General features: G+C 40.0%; 1 protein-coding gene across 9 annotated transcripts in view; it reads left to right on the top strand.

Annotated features, from left to right (window-relative positions):
* LOC105050908 (probable histone acetyltransferase HAC-like 1) overlaps window positions 1-15,877 on the top strand; it is a gene marked incomplete at its 3' end in the record, with an annotated part of 58,227 nt that overhangs the window by 23,947 nt on the left and 18,403 nt on the right. For 3 of the 9 annotated variants that reach the window (XM_073261994.1, XM_073261995.1, XM_073261996.1), the window contains 4 exon segments: window positions 4,921-5,032; window positions 5,126-5,439; window positions 13,220-13,362; window positions 13,482-13,818. In XM_073261994.1, the coding sequence (XP_073118095.1) occupies window positions 13,646-13,818 (173 nt within the window). 9 annotated transcript variants of the gene reach the window in all.

The raw sequence follows: 15,877 nt of genomic DNA on the forward strand, positions 1-15,877 counted from the left end.
GATGAAATCGACAGTACTTTCGCCGGTCGAGGCCCTTTGCCTTCAAAGGTGGAGACCGTCGCAAATATTCTTCCCCTTCGATCTCCATCAAAATCTGTGCACGAGGAGCAGAGAGGGGAGTATAGGAGTCATACCTGGGATGCATCGGCCTCAGACTTCGCCGTCGAGGCGATCTCGGGCTCCGTCGCTGGGGTGAGATCTGTTTGTCGGTCGGAGGCCTGTTGGGCTCGGTAGGGGCCCGATCTTTCCTTCGCTTCTCCTTCGAGCCCTTGGCCTCAGTTAGGCACCGATCGGAAGCTCCTTCATCTGTGCACATGTATTTGTACGCGCGTTCCAGCAGTTCGGCATATGTCCGGGGGAGAGTCTTGTCCAAGGAGTACGTAAATCGGGACCTCCTTAGCCCCCTCTTCATGGCTGAAATAGCCATGTCTTCGTTGAGGTCCCGAACCTCAAGCGTGGTCGTGTTGAATCATGATACGAAGTGTCGGAGCGTCTCATTTTCTCTCTGCTTGAGGAAAAAAAGGCTGTCCGAGGTTCGTGGGGGCTTTCGGCTGGTGCTGAAATGGATCACGAAAGCATGTTTGAGCTGTCCGAAGGAGTGGATGCTTCCTGAGCGGAGGCTGGAGTACCAGGCTCTGGCGGCATTGCGAAGTGTGGCGGGGAAGCCGATGCAGAGAAGGACATCGGTTGCCCCTTGGATCGTCATGAGAGCCTTGTAGCTCTCCAGATGGTCAACTGGATCGGTGGAGCCGTCGTAGAGCTCCACATGAGGTATTTTGATCCGACTAGGGATCGGCTCATGGAGGATGAGTCGGGAGAGAGGTTGGGCAGTCTGGAAGTCGACGTCGTTCGAAGACTTCTGCCCGTCCACCTGAAGCTGGGTGAGCCGACGGTCGATTTCTTCAAACCTGCGTTCGTAGTCATCGACCAGTCGGTGCTGGGAGATCCCGAGGGTCGAGTCTCCCGATGAATCTGAGAGGGAGGCGGACGGTGTTCGCGATCGCTTCTCCTTCCTCGCTCGTTCCAGCCAGGAAGGAGACGGTCGTCGAGACCGGTGGGTATCATACCGTAGCCGCCTCTCTTCCTCTCGGTGGGAGTGCTGTGACAGCTGCTCCTGAGGAGGAGACGGAGACCGATGCGGGCGTCGGCGGCTACTCCTGGAGGGCATCGGGTGTGCCGTCGGTTGCCCCGCCGGCGATTGCGGTAACCGGATTGGTTGTTGTTGAAGGCTCTTGACTGCATCCGTCAGCACAGTCATCTGCCGTACAATCACCGCAATTTGCACCTCCGTGGTCACCACAGGATGCGGAGAGCTGGGCTCCGCCATGGAGGGTGGAGGAGAGGTCTCTTCCCGACGGGAAGAGTGCCTCGCCGATCCGGTGGCCCTCGATCGCTGAGCCCTGGTTCTTATCATTTCGAAAGGATTTTTTCAAGCTCTGTGGAGGTCAGAAGCCCCTACCTGGCGCGCCAAACCTGTTGCGGCCAATCTCCTCGTCGTCTGGTCGCCGAAAACGAGCACCTACAAGAGAAGTCCACACTGACCGGAGATGCCTCCAGCGGGGACCCTCCGACGGTCAAGTTAGAGAGGAGACTAGGCAACAGTAGAAAAGAATCAGGGGAATTCAGCGAGGGAGAGGGTGAGAACTAGAGAGAGTGAGTCCAGAGGCTTCGAAAGAACCTCCTCGCAGCACTGTTGCCTTCTCCGTTTTATAGTAGAGCGCGGCGTGGTGCCGTCATTAATGGTGCAGACAACTGGGGGAGTTGTCAAATCACCGGAGGCTGTCAGAGTCGTCGCGGATTGTCAAGTCGTCGTGGGTTGTCAAATCGCTGGAATTAATCTATACCCTTGGCAGGACAATGTCCCAGGGCGGCTATGCCGCATGCCTTTGTCAGGACGGCGGCCCTCAGCAGTCGTATGGCGTTTGAGGGAGCCGACCGGCCATACGTTGGCATTTGGTTGTAGGATGTCGGGTGAAGACCCAGGGACCCTCCGACGGTCAGTCTGACACGTTGCGGGAGTCGGAGATCGGGCTCCGTTGTTCGGTCAGTCGGGAATGGAAAGGGTTTGCCCGACCGATATATCTTCGGTCGGATAGTGTCGGCAGTCGTCGGTCGGTAGAGTCGGGCGTCGGTCAGACGGGCCCGACGGTGAGTCGGCGTGAGAGAGACCGGTCGGTATATCCCAACACAGCTAATTCATATGCTTTCCTTATCCAAAAGTGATTTGTTTGTTTAATAACTATGTAGGAGTCGTGCTAAGGACAATGATTTCGTTTGTTTGGTTGATAACTTCACAACTGTGATCTGACTCTAAAGGAAAACCACAAAGGGTAATTTTGGTTAGTCCCATCGGACTTACGATATTTTGCTTGGATGAGCCATGGCCATGATAATTAGTTCATTTTGGAATATCCTAAGCAGATTTTGTTTATAGAAAGCTTTGACAGCATAAGGATGTTGTATTGGCAAAGGTGTATTAAAATCCATAGATTGATTTGAAGCTAGCGTGCTTTTTATATATAATTATGAGAATCCTGTAAGGCTAGCACTTGGCTTTCCTAAGCTGATTGCAAAACTGAATTACCAAGCCCACTAGCATCGATGGTCCGCATGATTCTAAGTCTCTTTACAGTGTCTAAGAACATTCTGTGTTTAAAACCCAAATTAGAATCGGAGAATTGCATAATGGGCGTTGGCATTTGATAGGAACACCGCACATCCACATCCTGTTTTTCATGAGGTTTAACAATGAAGCGGACTGACATAATGGGCATATCAAGGTAGGAGAGCTTGAGATTATATTCGAGAGCTTTGGCACTCGTGTTAATGCAATAGACTGAAAAATGAAGCTCGTTAGCTAATGAGATCAATACCACATGTGTTCCTGTTTATTGCTGGATAGGTATTGTACAAAGGCACAACATTGCCCTCCTTTTGTTGCCGTCATGCTGTCACCTGATATGAAGCTTCACAATTGAGTGGTGCCGTGGAGAACGGCTGGATGATTCTGATATCCAGCATATGTGAAAAAGCATTGCGCATGTTTGGAAAATGGGATAGGGAACACAGGGCTATGAGATGCATCTGATTAAATTTTGTTTTCTTTTGGACATTTAAGTAACTTAAATGATGTGAAAGTTTTAGCTTTCTGAAAGCTTTAAATTTCAACTATTAAATTTTGGGGATCATGAGTTCAAGTGCAAGGAAGTGGTCATTGAAGTGCTGGGTTGTCTATTTACCTATGTAGAGAACTCTACCATCAGAAGTAATTCTAGTGGCACCAGAATGCTTACTAAATAAAAGGCACTGGATGCTTTTATTGATTTTATAAGAGAGAGCTCTTTCTTGTGGCATGAAGACTTGTTCAAGGATTGAAAGAAATGGCTTTGTAACTCCTTGTTCCAAATTTGCTTTTTGATGGATCTTTGTTTTTATTATAGAGCTACCTTTGTCCACAGATTCCAGGTTGCCCTTTCAGTTTTATGTGCTATACATCAAATATGAGATGAATATTAAGGGAAAGATTTTATAGAGGGAGAGAGAAGAGGAAGAGAAAGGAGGAATGGGAGGAAATCCTAATTTATTACCCAAACATAGGATAGAATTAGTTACATGAGATTTTTCTCTCAATAGGATTTTAGGTATAATCCTATAGGATCAAAACCCACATTCCTTCATGAATTTTACCCTAAGGTTATAAATTCCAAGCACCCAAACAGGCCCTTAGGCGTTGTTTGTGATGATCCTATAGGATCCGAAGGTGTGGGCCAGGAGAGCAGGAGAGGGAGAGAGTGGAGGTCACCCTATCTGCAACTCCGTATTCCGTATTCTCTCCCACTCTCTCACCTGTTTTCTCCCTTCGTCACCCCCTCATTCTCTTTCTGGTTCATCTATCTGGATCCCATGGGATCGTCCCAAACAAGGCCTAAAACTATGTCTGTTCTCTGAACATGCTGATAAAGTATTGCTTTCGAGATATTATTGCATCATATTCATCAATATATTACTGGCCTATATAATTGCTCAGGAGTGTGATTTTATTAGCAATAAATTCCTGGTAATATGAATATTGTATCACAGTTGGTTCATATTACCTACTATTGTGAGAGAAGTAATTATTTTTGCAACTGTTCCTTTGTCTTGTTCACTAATTATTGTAATAGCTGAGTTTGCTAAGTTGCTATGTTGTTCGACATGACAAGTTGCAAACGCAAATGACTTTTATTTGAGACTGAAACTGCATGCACATAAACATATCATATCTATCTTTGTTTGTATCATAATTTTTCTGCGGGATGCATTCTCTATTATTTTCAATAATGAAATTATGAGCTACCGCATGCATCTGCTCGTGTATTTGGCATCTTCTATTGTAACTTTCCTTTTAATTTTCTGCTTTTCTATTGTAATATTCTGTCTGTCTTTGGGATAAACAAAAAATAGTAATATATTAGTTGATTAGATAGAGATACTCATATAACCAATATATGTGTGTGTGTGTGTGTGTGTGTGTGTGTGTGTGTGTATTTATATTTATATTTATATATGTATACAGACATACATACATGTATATAGCTGACATAAACTACCCAGACTACATGCTACTGGCCTTGAGTCAATTCTCAGTACTGTGGTGCAACTCAACTTTGGGCAGGAGAATGGATTCTCATGAAACTTATATGATGAGCCAAGAGGGCAAAATAATCTTATTGTTCACTAGATTAAGCTCATATATTTTCTAGAATGGTCCTCCAAATTTCTCCTAGAGTTGGAAACACTCCAGACAAATAACAAAGAGGTCAAGGTTCGATATTATGAGCTTTGTATCTTTAGGCACATGATATTACATCCAGAGCCTTTTCTGTTAATGCTCTAAATATCTAGAGCCATAGGTAATCCTAAATGATCGAGTGTGTGCAGCTACAACTACCTCAAAAGAAGAAATCGTCACTCTTCTGATGATTGGCTGCGTAGATTACCAGAACTTGCAAGGCGGTTGGAGGAGCGCATATTCAAGGATTCTGCGAGAAAGGTATTTTTGTTCTTGTATCAATAATTCTTTCTTTAGAGTAACAATTAATTCATGAATTTAAGCGTTTTAGGCAATGTCCTTGTGTGTCATCAGGAAGATTATATGAGTGTGGTGATGGAGCCGGTTGAGCGCCGTTTGCAACGGATAATGAAGAGTTTACCAAACCACAGCCGATCTGTCTCATAATATTGCATATTCCTCCTCTCTCAGTCCAATGATTCCGACACCTGGTATATCCCATGATGGCAGCACAAGTTCTGTAGCTTCTTGTTCAACAGAAAACTCTGCTACTGCAGCCAGTGGTCCTGGTATGGGGATTCAAACCACGGCCAACATGGGCAACTTATTCCCAACTGGAAACAACTTAACTGATGTTGGACATAGTGTCTCCTTCAATGCATCCAATGGTAATTCTAGTTGCTTTTATCTTTGTTTTTACTCTTATTCATTTATTTGCCCTGGTTGCAGCAACAACAACTGTGTCTTTTTTGTTTAGGACCGCTATCTAATGGGTACCAGCACCAACCTGCCAATGGTGCTCTTGGGTCTAGCAGGAGTAACATATCAATAGCTTCAATGGGTATGACTAGAGCTGTCAAGACAGGCCAGTCCGTTCCGATCTGTCACAACCCACCTCTAAATAGGACGGGACAGATTATCTTGGTGGGTTGGGAAAACTCCAACCCAATCCAACCCACCATGGGCTACAGATTAAACGACCCAATCTATCAAAATTTTAAAAAAAAAAAAAAAAAAAAACAGCAATACAAATTGAGAAGATATATTACTAAAAAAAGAGAAGAAATGTAGTACTAAAATAGCAAAATAAAGAGAGGATGACAAATATCCACATATTATTTTTGTGGATAAAGAAAATATGGTGATCAAGCATAATGAAGTGCCGGTAGATTACAAAATATAAAAATATAATTTGAAAGGTATTTGAATAGTTTTAAGATTGATATACAGCAAAAAAATTGTAAAACAGCAATATAAATAGAGAAAATATAGTATTAAAATAATATGGTACTAAAAAAAAAAAGAGGTGGGCCATCTCGTCCTGATGTGCCCTGAATCTGCCACAATCTGCTAAAAAAAAGAGATGGGTCAGGGCGGTCAGTCCGCCCTTCCTGACCCACCTGGAACCCGCCACAACTCGCAATCCAAATAAGGTGGGTTATTCAACCCGCTTTTAAACGGATTGCTAAAATATGAATTCAACTCGTTCCATTTACATGGTGGGGTGGGCCAACCCAACAGGTCCAATCCAAATTAACAGCTCTACCCCACGACAACTGAGTCAATAATTCCAACTCCTGAATCCCAAACCTTAAATTTCAAACACTAAATACTAAATCCTAAACCCTAAAATCCTAAGCCCAAAAACTTAAGGTTATATTTGGTGCATTGTCAGGCAATTTTGAAAGATAATATGGATTGCCTTTAGGATAGATTACCTTCATTAAATTATTAGTAATATTGATTACTGTATTTGGTAAACATAGATGATGTTGCAGTAAAATTATTGAAAATCTTGATTGACATGTTTGGTATGACGATCAGTTTATCAGTAATATGAAATCAAATTTTTAAAATATCTTCAATAATTTTGTCCTGATCCTCTTCTTTTACCCTGATGAGAAATAACGAAAATGATATGGGTGTGGTGATGGAACAGAAAAGTGGTGGGCCAAGGGGTGTGGGGAACCACAAGCATTAGGAGAGGTGGGGAGGGGGCGAGAGCTTGTGGGGTGGTGGTGGGAATGGACGTGGAGGAGCCATAGGGGGGAGGGATAAGGGCGGAGGAATCACCGGCAGGTAAAGAGAGATGGAGGAGCCATGGGCTAGGAGTGCACACAGAGGGGATGGAGGGGAGGGGGGAGGGTTGGACAATGGATTTTGTATAATTTTTTTGAGAAATAATTTTGTTCAAAATTTTTATTACATCATTGACAAAAAAGTGATAATATAGATAGCCATCCCTTCCCAAAACAATCTGGACTACCATTCAAAAAGTATAACAAATACAATAATCTAGATTACCACATTAAATTATCAGTAATCTGGATAGATTGTCAGCAACCAAACATAATCTAAATCTTAAACCCTGAATCTTAAAATCATAAACCCTAAAAAATTCAAAACCTTAAAAATCCTAAAAAAATCTTAAACCCTAAATCCTAAATCTAAAAACTCTGGACTCAAAATCCTAATCCCTAAATCCTAGCCCCAAAATCCTAAAAACCCCAAACCCTGAAAATCCTAAATCCTAACCTCTAAACACCCTAAACCCTAAAAATCCTAGAAATCCTAAACCCTAAACCAAAAATCCTAGACCCCAGACCCTAAATCCTAAACCATAGATCCTAGATCCTAGATCCTAAATCATAAACTCTAGACCCTAAATCCTAAATCCTAAATTTCAAACCCTAGATCCCAGACCCTTGACCCTAGACCCTAGACCCTAGACCCTAGATCCTAAATCCTAAGCTCTAGACCCTAAACCCTGGACTCTAAACCCTAAATGCTAGACCTTAGATCCTAAACCCTAGACCTTAGATCCTAAATGCTAAACCCTAGACCCCAGATCCTAAACCCTAAAGCCTAAAATCCTAAACCCAAAACTCTAAATCCTAAAACCCTAAAATCGTAGACCCTAAACCCTAAAATCTTAAACCTTAAACCCCAAACTCAAAATCCTAAATCCTAAAATCCTAAACCCTAAACTCTAAAAATCCTAAAAATCCTAAATCCTAAATCTTAAAATCCTAAATCCTAAACTCTAAAACCCTACCCTAAACCCAAAACCTTAAAATCCTAAACCCAAAATCCTAAAATCCTAAATCCTAAACTCTAAATCTTAAAATCCTAAACTTTAAATCCTAAAATCCTAAAACTCTAAATCCGAAACTCTAAATCCTAAACCCTAAAATCCTAGACCCTCCTTCGTTGGTGTGCCCATGATCTATATGTTGCTCAACTTCTCTAAAAAAAGTCAAGAAGAAAAGAGGAGGATGAGGTGTAGGACCTTCATAAGATAAGAAAGACTGGAGGCAGTCTTAGGTGTAGCAACTATATACAATAAGGGCACAATACTTGGACATATAAAGATGCTAAGAAGAACAAATCCTTTACAAAAGAAGCTCCTAAGAAGGGCATACCTGCACCTAAATAGAAAAGCACTTCATTTGCTGGTACATTTAAGAAAAAAGAAAGTTCAAGAAAGATAATGAAGAACATCAAATGAAAATTTTTTTATAAAAATTCTTTTCAAATTCATATAAAGTAAATATATTTTGTTTGTATTTTCAGATAGCAATAGCAGCAGCAATAATCTTAGCAATGGTAGCAGTAGCAGCTTCAACAACCCCAGTCCTAACAGGACCAGCCCCAGCCCACCTATCCTCTTGGAGATCTTGACAACATTTTTTATCATATATTTTTTGTTATACAATATTTTTTTGATTGTGGAGTTGTTTATGTGCTGATACATGTATACATTTGTTGTATGGAGGAATATATGATCGATATATAGCTTTTTATTATTTATGTGTCGATACATGTACTGAACTTTTTGATGTTGCTCTAAGCATATGGAATGATACACAACTTTCTTTTATATTGCTGTAAATTTGTTAATCGATATATTGCTTTTACCTACTTTTCAATTAAAAATATATTTGAAATATGATTGATATATTTATGCAACTGACTGTATGTTTGTGCATGGTGAAAATGATAATCATTTGGATTGTACAGATGATCAGATCTCCTATGAATAGATGTGTACAGGTGATTGTTTGGATTATAGATAAAAATGATAATTATGTGAATGTGTATGAACGTGTATCGATGATTATATAGATTGTTGGCAATTCTTATTCAGTGCCTTAATATGTATGGTTATGTATCGATGTTTGTATAGACTACAGAGAAAAATGACAACTATATAGATATATATGGATGTATACATGTGATTGTATAAACTTTAGGCAGAAATGATATTTATAGATGTGTAACATTTCTCTCATTGTATGGACAAATTATTCACTTCTGTAATATCTATTGAAACCTATTGAGACATTTAAGGACATATCGGGATATTTAAGATACTAAAAAGTAAATATATATATATATATATATATATATATATATATATATATATTCATTTTGTAATAAAAATTAATTACATAAAGACACCAAAAGTCTTCTTAATGATGTCACAATACTTCCATAGTTTTTCATATTTCTCTCTATCCTATCTGTGAATGGCTAGGAGTGCCTTCCTCTTGGTCTTATAGGCTTGAGCCATGAATATCTGTGCCTTAACATCCCTCTTCATTTTCGAAACAAATTCTTTAACACTTCATTTGATATCATCACTAATATTTTTCATGTAGGCTTAAGATAACCATCTGGAGCTCATAAGGTAATTATCAAAATGTTTCCCATATTTATGTATGGATTGAAACTTTCTAATCTGATAAATGGATATCCTTTGTAGGAGGAGTCATGTATCATCTAACCATAATTTTTTTTGTATACTATAGTTACTCTAGCTTTTTTATTATGCTTGTACTGATATTTAAACCTTTGTTCTATAGCATATTGTCTTAAAGCCTTTCTAAATATTTTAATCGAAGCAAAAAGTATTCCGAACTTCAAATCTATGGGGGTGTTTGGTATGGGGTGATCCACCCAGGATCAAGGGGTGGATCAAGGACGATGTAGGTAGAGATGATGAGATCACCGTGTTTGGTTGCATCATGGTGATCCTACATGACGGTGTTTTCAAATCACCCCTACTCCTTAAATCACCATCCAATACGGTGATAGGAAATCCATTCTTGAGGACGGATATCTAGCATCACTCCATCACGATGATTTTATATTAAAATATGTTAACCAATAGCCTCATGATTGAGAGACTTCTGGAAAGAGAAAATCATTTTTTTTGCCATGATATTTTTTTTGCACATGTGGGGTGGGAGTTGAGGCATCTTTTCTACGAAAGAAAATGAGCATGTGCAGGTACTTGGGGCGTCATCTCCACGAAAAAGAAAAAAATCTTTCTCTCATCGTACTGATTAGAAAGAGAAAAAAATTTATTTGATTTTGTGCTAAAAGTTTTTCTTCCCCAATCCTCAATCCCAACTTCCAAACAAGTTGTCAGAGGTATTTTTGGTATTATATGGTCAGTGATCTTGAATTCTCATAGCATACCAAATAAGTGGCTTGTATATATCTGGAGATCTTTAATCACTGCACTATGACAAATCAAACATAGTGATCTTAGATCACTAGATATTAGATCACCCCAAGATTTGGATCACCAGTGATCTTAGATCACCGTAGTGATCCAAGTTGGATCATTAAATGCCCCCTATAGGTTTTAAAAAGTCTATGACCTCATTAAACTCAAAAAAGTTAGAGCTATCCCCTTCACCATCTGATAAGCTACCAATGCTTTTGAGCTCATCACTATCCATAAGCTTAGGCTCTTTCCTAAATATCTCATCTTTCTACAACTCGTTTCTCCTATCTTTCAATATTTGTATCAGCAATTGAATCATCAACATACTTCTCAAACAACTCATCATCCTCATCAAAAACTAAAAAGTCACTCAAGAGTTGACTACGATCACTATCAAAACTGATTGTGTCATACTCTTCTTCATTCACAAGCCTTCGATCAGACCTTCCACCTTGTTCTTGCTGCTGTCCCTGCTCCTGGTCATGCCCTTATTGTTGCCCCTGCTACTAACCCTGCTCTTGATCCTGCCTCTACTGTTGATTCTACCCCTCCTCTTGTTGCTCTCCAGCTACCTCATCAATGTCTTCAATAGATGAAAGTGCAGGAGGTGGCTCAACTATATCCAGATCAATTTCATCAATTACATATTCTACATAAACTGCTATATTTCTCTCTCCCTTTCAAAAAACCAACATTTGAAGCACATCTTGATCAATGTACAAAGACTTTAGTTTGTCTTTTAAAGATTGTCGAGAAACTGCATAATACCATTATTTTACCTTCAAGTAGCCAAGCTCCTTCGTAAGATTTTTTAACTCTATTTAACTCATTAAGTCTGAGTCATAATTACTAAAATAGTTGATAGAGCCACCAACGTACTATATATTGAGGAAAAAATGAAGATGTTCCTCATGGTGGATCTCTAGTGTAAATAGGTCATTTATTCTATATATATACATAAAATATTGTTAACATAATGTTGTTACGTTGTAACAATGTTAGCTAATTTAGTTAACATACAACACTATTACCTAATTTATCTCAAAATAGAATACTATTAGAATACAATATTACAATAAGAATAAGGGTTCAATTATTTGAAGTTAGCTCTCTAAGGATGGGGGTTCAATTCTTTAACTTAGATAATAGTATCATTTCCATTGCTTAATTATTGTCTCAAATAACATGATTAATAAAAAATTAACAGTCTACATAACTTCCACAGTGAATCATTATAGTTTAACTGCTCTAACAATCCCCTTCACTACTTTCAAGTATTTTAGGTCCACTGTCCCCTTATACTAAAGTAGCAAATGCCTTCTAATGCATTTGGACAATGGCCCCAAAAAGGCTTCTCAATTTTGATGGAGTAGAATCCCAATAATGCATGTAAACAAAGGATCCAAAAATAAATAATTTTATAAAAATCTCAAATTAAAATTGACTATAAAATTTTAAAAATCATACATATTATTAAATACAAATAAATTGAATATATAAGAACATAATAAATCTAACTGTTATCAAGTATAAAAAAATTTAAATAACAATGAAATTTTTTTCAAATACAAAATATTAAAAAATATTAAATTTTATTTTTTCAAATTATCGAATCTGTTGAGAAAATTGTACTTACAAACTAATGGCTAGTGAGAATTTTGATAAAATTAAATTTTTTTGATAATTTAGAGATGAATGAGCCACGGAGGATTTGAAAATTTGACAACAAATATCTTCCAACGGAGATAAAAAATTTTTGATAATTTTTTTAAAAAATATATATTTTTTTTGATAATTAAAAAAATATGGAGGGTATTATGATTATTATCCTTTTTTTTTTCGTTAATACCGGTGCGAAGGAGACCGGCTCTTTATAACGTTTGAAATGTTTTAAGGAACGTTTGAAATTTTTTTCTTTTAGGATCTAAATGTAAAAGACTAAATTTTAAGGGATGTAAAAATAAGGGAAAAAATGATGTCAGTGAAAATTACTAGTGCTCGCATCCCATTCCACTCGCGCGTCACATAATAATCCCAATTCCCAATCACGCTCGTGCGCTTCCGATGCTTGCCGTAATCGGGTCAGGATTTGAAACGGCGGTGGGCAAGATTAGGGAAATCAATCAAGAAACTTGTCCGTCCGTCCGTGCGTCCGTCGGGAAACCAATCAAATCGGAGCCGCCCGCCGCCGCCGCCGCCTGTGGTGGGAAGACGAAAGGAAGACGCATAATAATCTCTTCGTCGGTGTCGGAGAGAGAAGGAAGGATCAGGTTGCTTTCATTTCTCTTTTCTTTTGGGAGAATTCCCCTCGTGTCGTCTATCCGTCCGTCGTGCGCGCGGGATCCGTGATTGGTCCGGGTTGGCGAACCTGCGGGGGTTTCTCTCTTCCTTCTTGATCTCTACCCGATCGCCACAAGGCGGTCTCCATCCCCCGCACGTCGGCCTGCAGGCCGTAGCTTCTGCTCCTCCTTCGGTTGTGAGGGAGTGAGGAGCAAGGGTCGGTCGGTAGGTGGTCTCGTCTATTCTCCTCCTCTCGTCGCCGCCGCCCTCTCCTCCGCAGCGTCACTCGTGAACCCTTATCGTCCTCTTCCCCAGGTGGGTCTGCTTTCCTCGCACCTCTTCCTGGGTTTCGGTTTCGCTCCTCGATCGGGAACAGCCAGAATCTGGTTGCTAGGGTTTGGGCCCTTCCAGGTTATTTAATTTTGATCTACTTCCTATTGTCCTGCACTTGCTGTCCCTCAAATACAATCGCTTTGATATCCAACTCTACGACATCTGGGGCCTTGCTGGATAGGTGACCATCACCTTCAAGCCCTTATCCTCGGGCCTTAATTCCGTCCCGTTTCGGTATTCACTGTTGTTTTTTAATTTCCTGCTACTACTGTTTTTGCTATCGCGTTGTTTCCTTCACTGACATTGATAACTGATGGTAGGAGCCATTCTTCGGTCTGTTGAATTGAAGGTTTTTGATGATTGTAATCGCCCTGAAAACAGCATCTGATTGATCAATTGCCATAGGCAGCAAGTGGACTCAAAATAGTTGGAACAGTAGGAGGAGGACAAGAAGAAGTAAAAGGTGTTGGTGACTTCTTCCCCATTTTTTCCCTTGTTAGATTGTTACTTGTTTTACCTATTGTCTTCCATCTAGTAGTCTGGACATTGATCAGATCATATGTCCTTGTCTGAATGAGCTAGACAACATCAATACGATTTGCCTTTGGTGATTGGGATGATGGGGCTGATCCTCTCAAGCTTGCTACCATGTAGTATCCTAAGATTGGCGCTGGATTCTTGAAATTTGGACTCTCAAGTCAGAATTCTTGACACATGTCCTCTGTATATTCGAGCCACGGGGGGAGATGATGAATGCGCATTCACATATTTCGGGACAGATGACAAATCAAGCAAGCCCACAATTGTCTGGTCTATCCCAGCACAATGGAAACCCTTTACATTCCCAGATGCAGAATCTAGGATCTCCCAGCATGGATCCCGAACTTCTTGCAGGACGCAGAGCTATGCGTGAGAAGATGTAAGCTGGTCATTAGGCTGCTTCTTTAAGTTCATTTTATTTTAATTATTCTCTGAATAGTAAGAGCATGCATTTTATATTGCTTCTGAACAAGCTGCATACATATGTATATATGTATATATGTATATATGTGGATATGTGAATATCTGGATATCTGGATCTGTGTATGTGTATATGTGTATGTGTGTGTGTATGCGTGAGCGTGTGCGTTGTGTGTGTGTGCGCACCCAAAATAGTGGAAGTACAACCTGAACCACTATTTGATTTGATTAGGTTTCCACCAATATAGTACTAGATCCAAACGCATGATCCTGCTTAACTCAAGATTTTATTACTTGTTGGATCCAACTATGCAACACTATTAGCTGTCATGACATCTGATCTGCAGAACCAAAAAATAGTGTTATGGACATAATCTATAAATGTACCTTTTTCTTGTCTGAATCCTCTGCCCACTATATTGACCTAGCCATCACAATGTCACAATAGCTCATGTTGGAAATCTTGGATGAGCCCCATAACCATTCAGCTATATATGGTAGCTCAATCAGACCTTCAACCATTCTGCAGTACCATGTACTCTATTGCAGATAGGATTTCCATCACTCTAAGGGCTTGCTTGGATGGTTAGGCCCAAAATCTTATAGGATTTATGGACTGAGCCAATATAACCATCCAAATCAGGTTGGGCTAAGCGATATTTATAAAAACTCAGAATGCCTCTAGAGTGAGCTGCCCTGAATGGGAGAAAAAAAAGACATACTGAGAGCTCATATTATCATTTCCATTTTTTCAGAGTAGCAAAACATCTAGCTAAATGGGGATGATTTGGAATTTTTGGTGAGTGATAGTAATAGTTAAGTTTTCGTATCTGATACGGAATGTATCTAAATCATGTATTTTGGATAACTTTACTTTCTAGTAAAGAATATAGTGAGTTGTTTGCCTTAACTATTTCTCTTGATATTAAGTATTTTGGTTCAGATTAACAGCCTTTTTATATACTCTAGAATTATACTCTAGGGGAAATATGTGGCTATACCATGTCATCGACCCAAGTGTGGGGTTGGGGCGTTATAGTGATGGTCTCAGCAAATCTTTTTTTCTTCTTATGGGATTCAGACCGACCCACTTTAGAGGCATTCTAGGTTTTTGTAAATATAGCTTAGCCCAGCTTGAGTTAGATGATTATATTGGTCCAGTGCACGAATTCTATAGGATTTTAGGCCTAAGTAGGTCCTAAGGTCTTGTTTGGATATTATAGGATTTAGGCTAATCCCATAGGATTTGACAATCTTAAGGATAAAAATCCAATATAAGTTAGAATTGAGTATTTGGATGATTAAACCTAAAGATGCCTAATCTATAGAAATGTACTTATCCCATAGGATAAAAATAATGTCCTCAAGAAGACATTATTTTTAACCTATGGTCATCGGGCTCCTCTTCTCAACCTCCCTCTTGTGGTATCCGGCAACCATCAACACCTCACCCTACCTCCTCCAAAGTCTCATCACCATCTCCTCCAACCTTTGCCCGGTGGGCTCCTCTTCTCAACCTCCCTCTTGTGGTATCTGACAGCCATCAAGACCTCCTACTGCCTCCTCCAAAGTCCAATCATCACCTATGGCCATCTTTTCCTACCTCCGTCCGATTACTTCGATCTCTTGCTAGTAAGCTCTCTACTCTCTCGTCTCCACTCATCGCTCACCTTTCTCTCTCTATCTCACATGGCCAATCCTTGCTTTACCTCCCTCAACCCCTCACCCTCCTAAGCTGGCGGCTAGCCAAGGTCCTACTCCACCTTCCTTTTTCTCCTCTTGATCTTCTCCATCTTTGTTCATTCGGAAGCTTGTTTTTTTCATGCTTGTCACCTGTTTGATAAAATGTTGTTGATAGTCAAAGCCCTACCGAGCCAGCTAATTCATATGCTTTCCTTATCCAAAAATGATTTGTTTGTTCAATAACTATGTAGGAGTCGTGCTAAGGACAATGATTTCGTTTGTTTGGTTGATAACTTCACAACTGTGATCTAATTCTAAAGGAAAACCACAAAGGG

The sequence above is a fragment of the Elaeis guineensis genome, chromosome 8 (assembly GCF_000442705.2).
Source record: "Elaeis guineensis isolate ETL-2024a chromosome 8, EG11, whole genome shotgun sequence".
Taxonomy (NCBI): Eukaryota; Viridiplantae; Streptophyta; class Magnoliopsida; order Arecales; family Arecaceae; genus Elaeis; species Elaeis guineensis.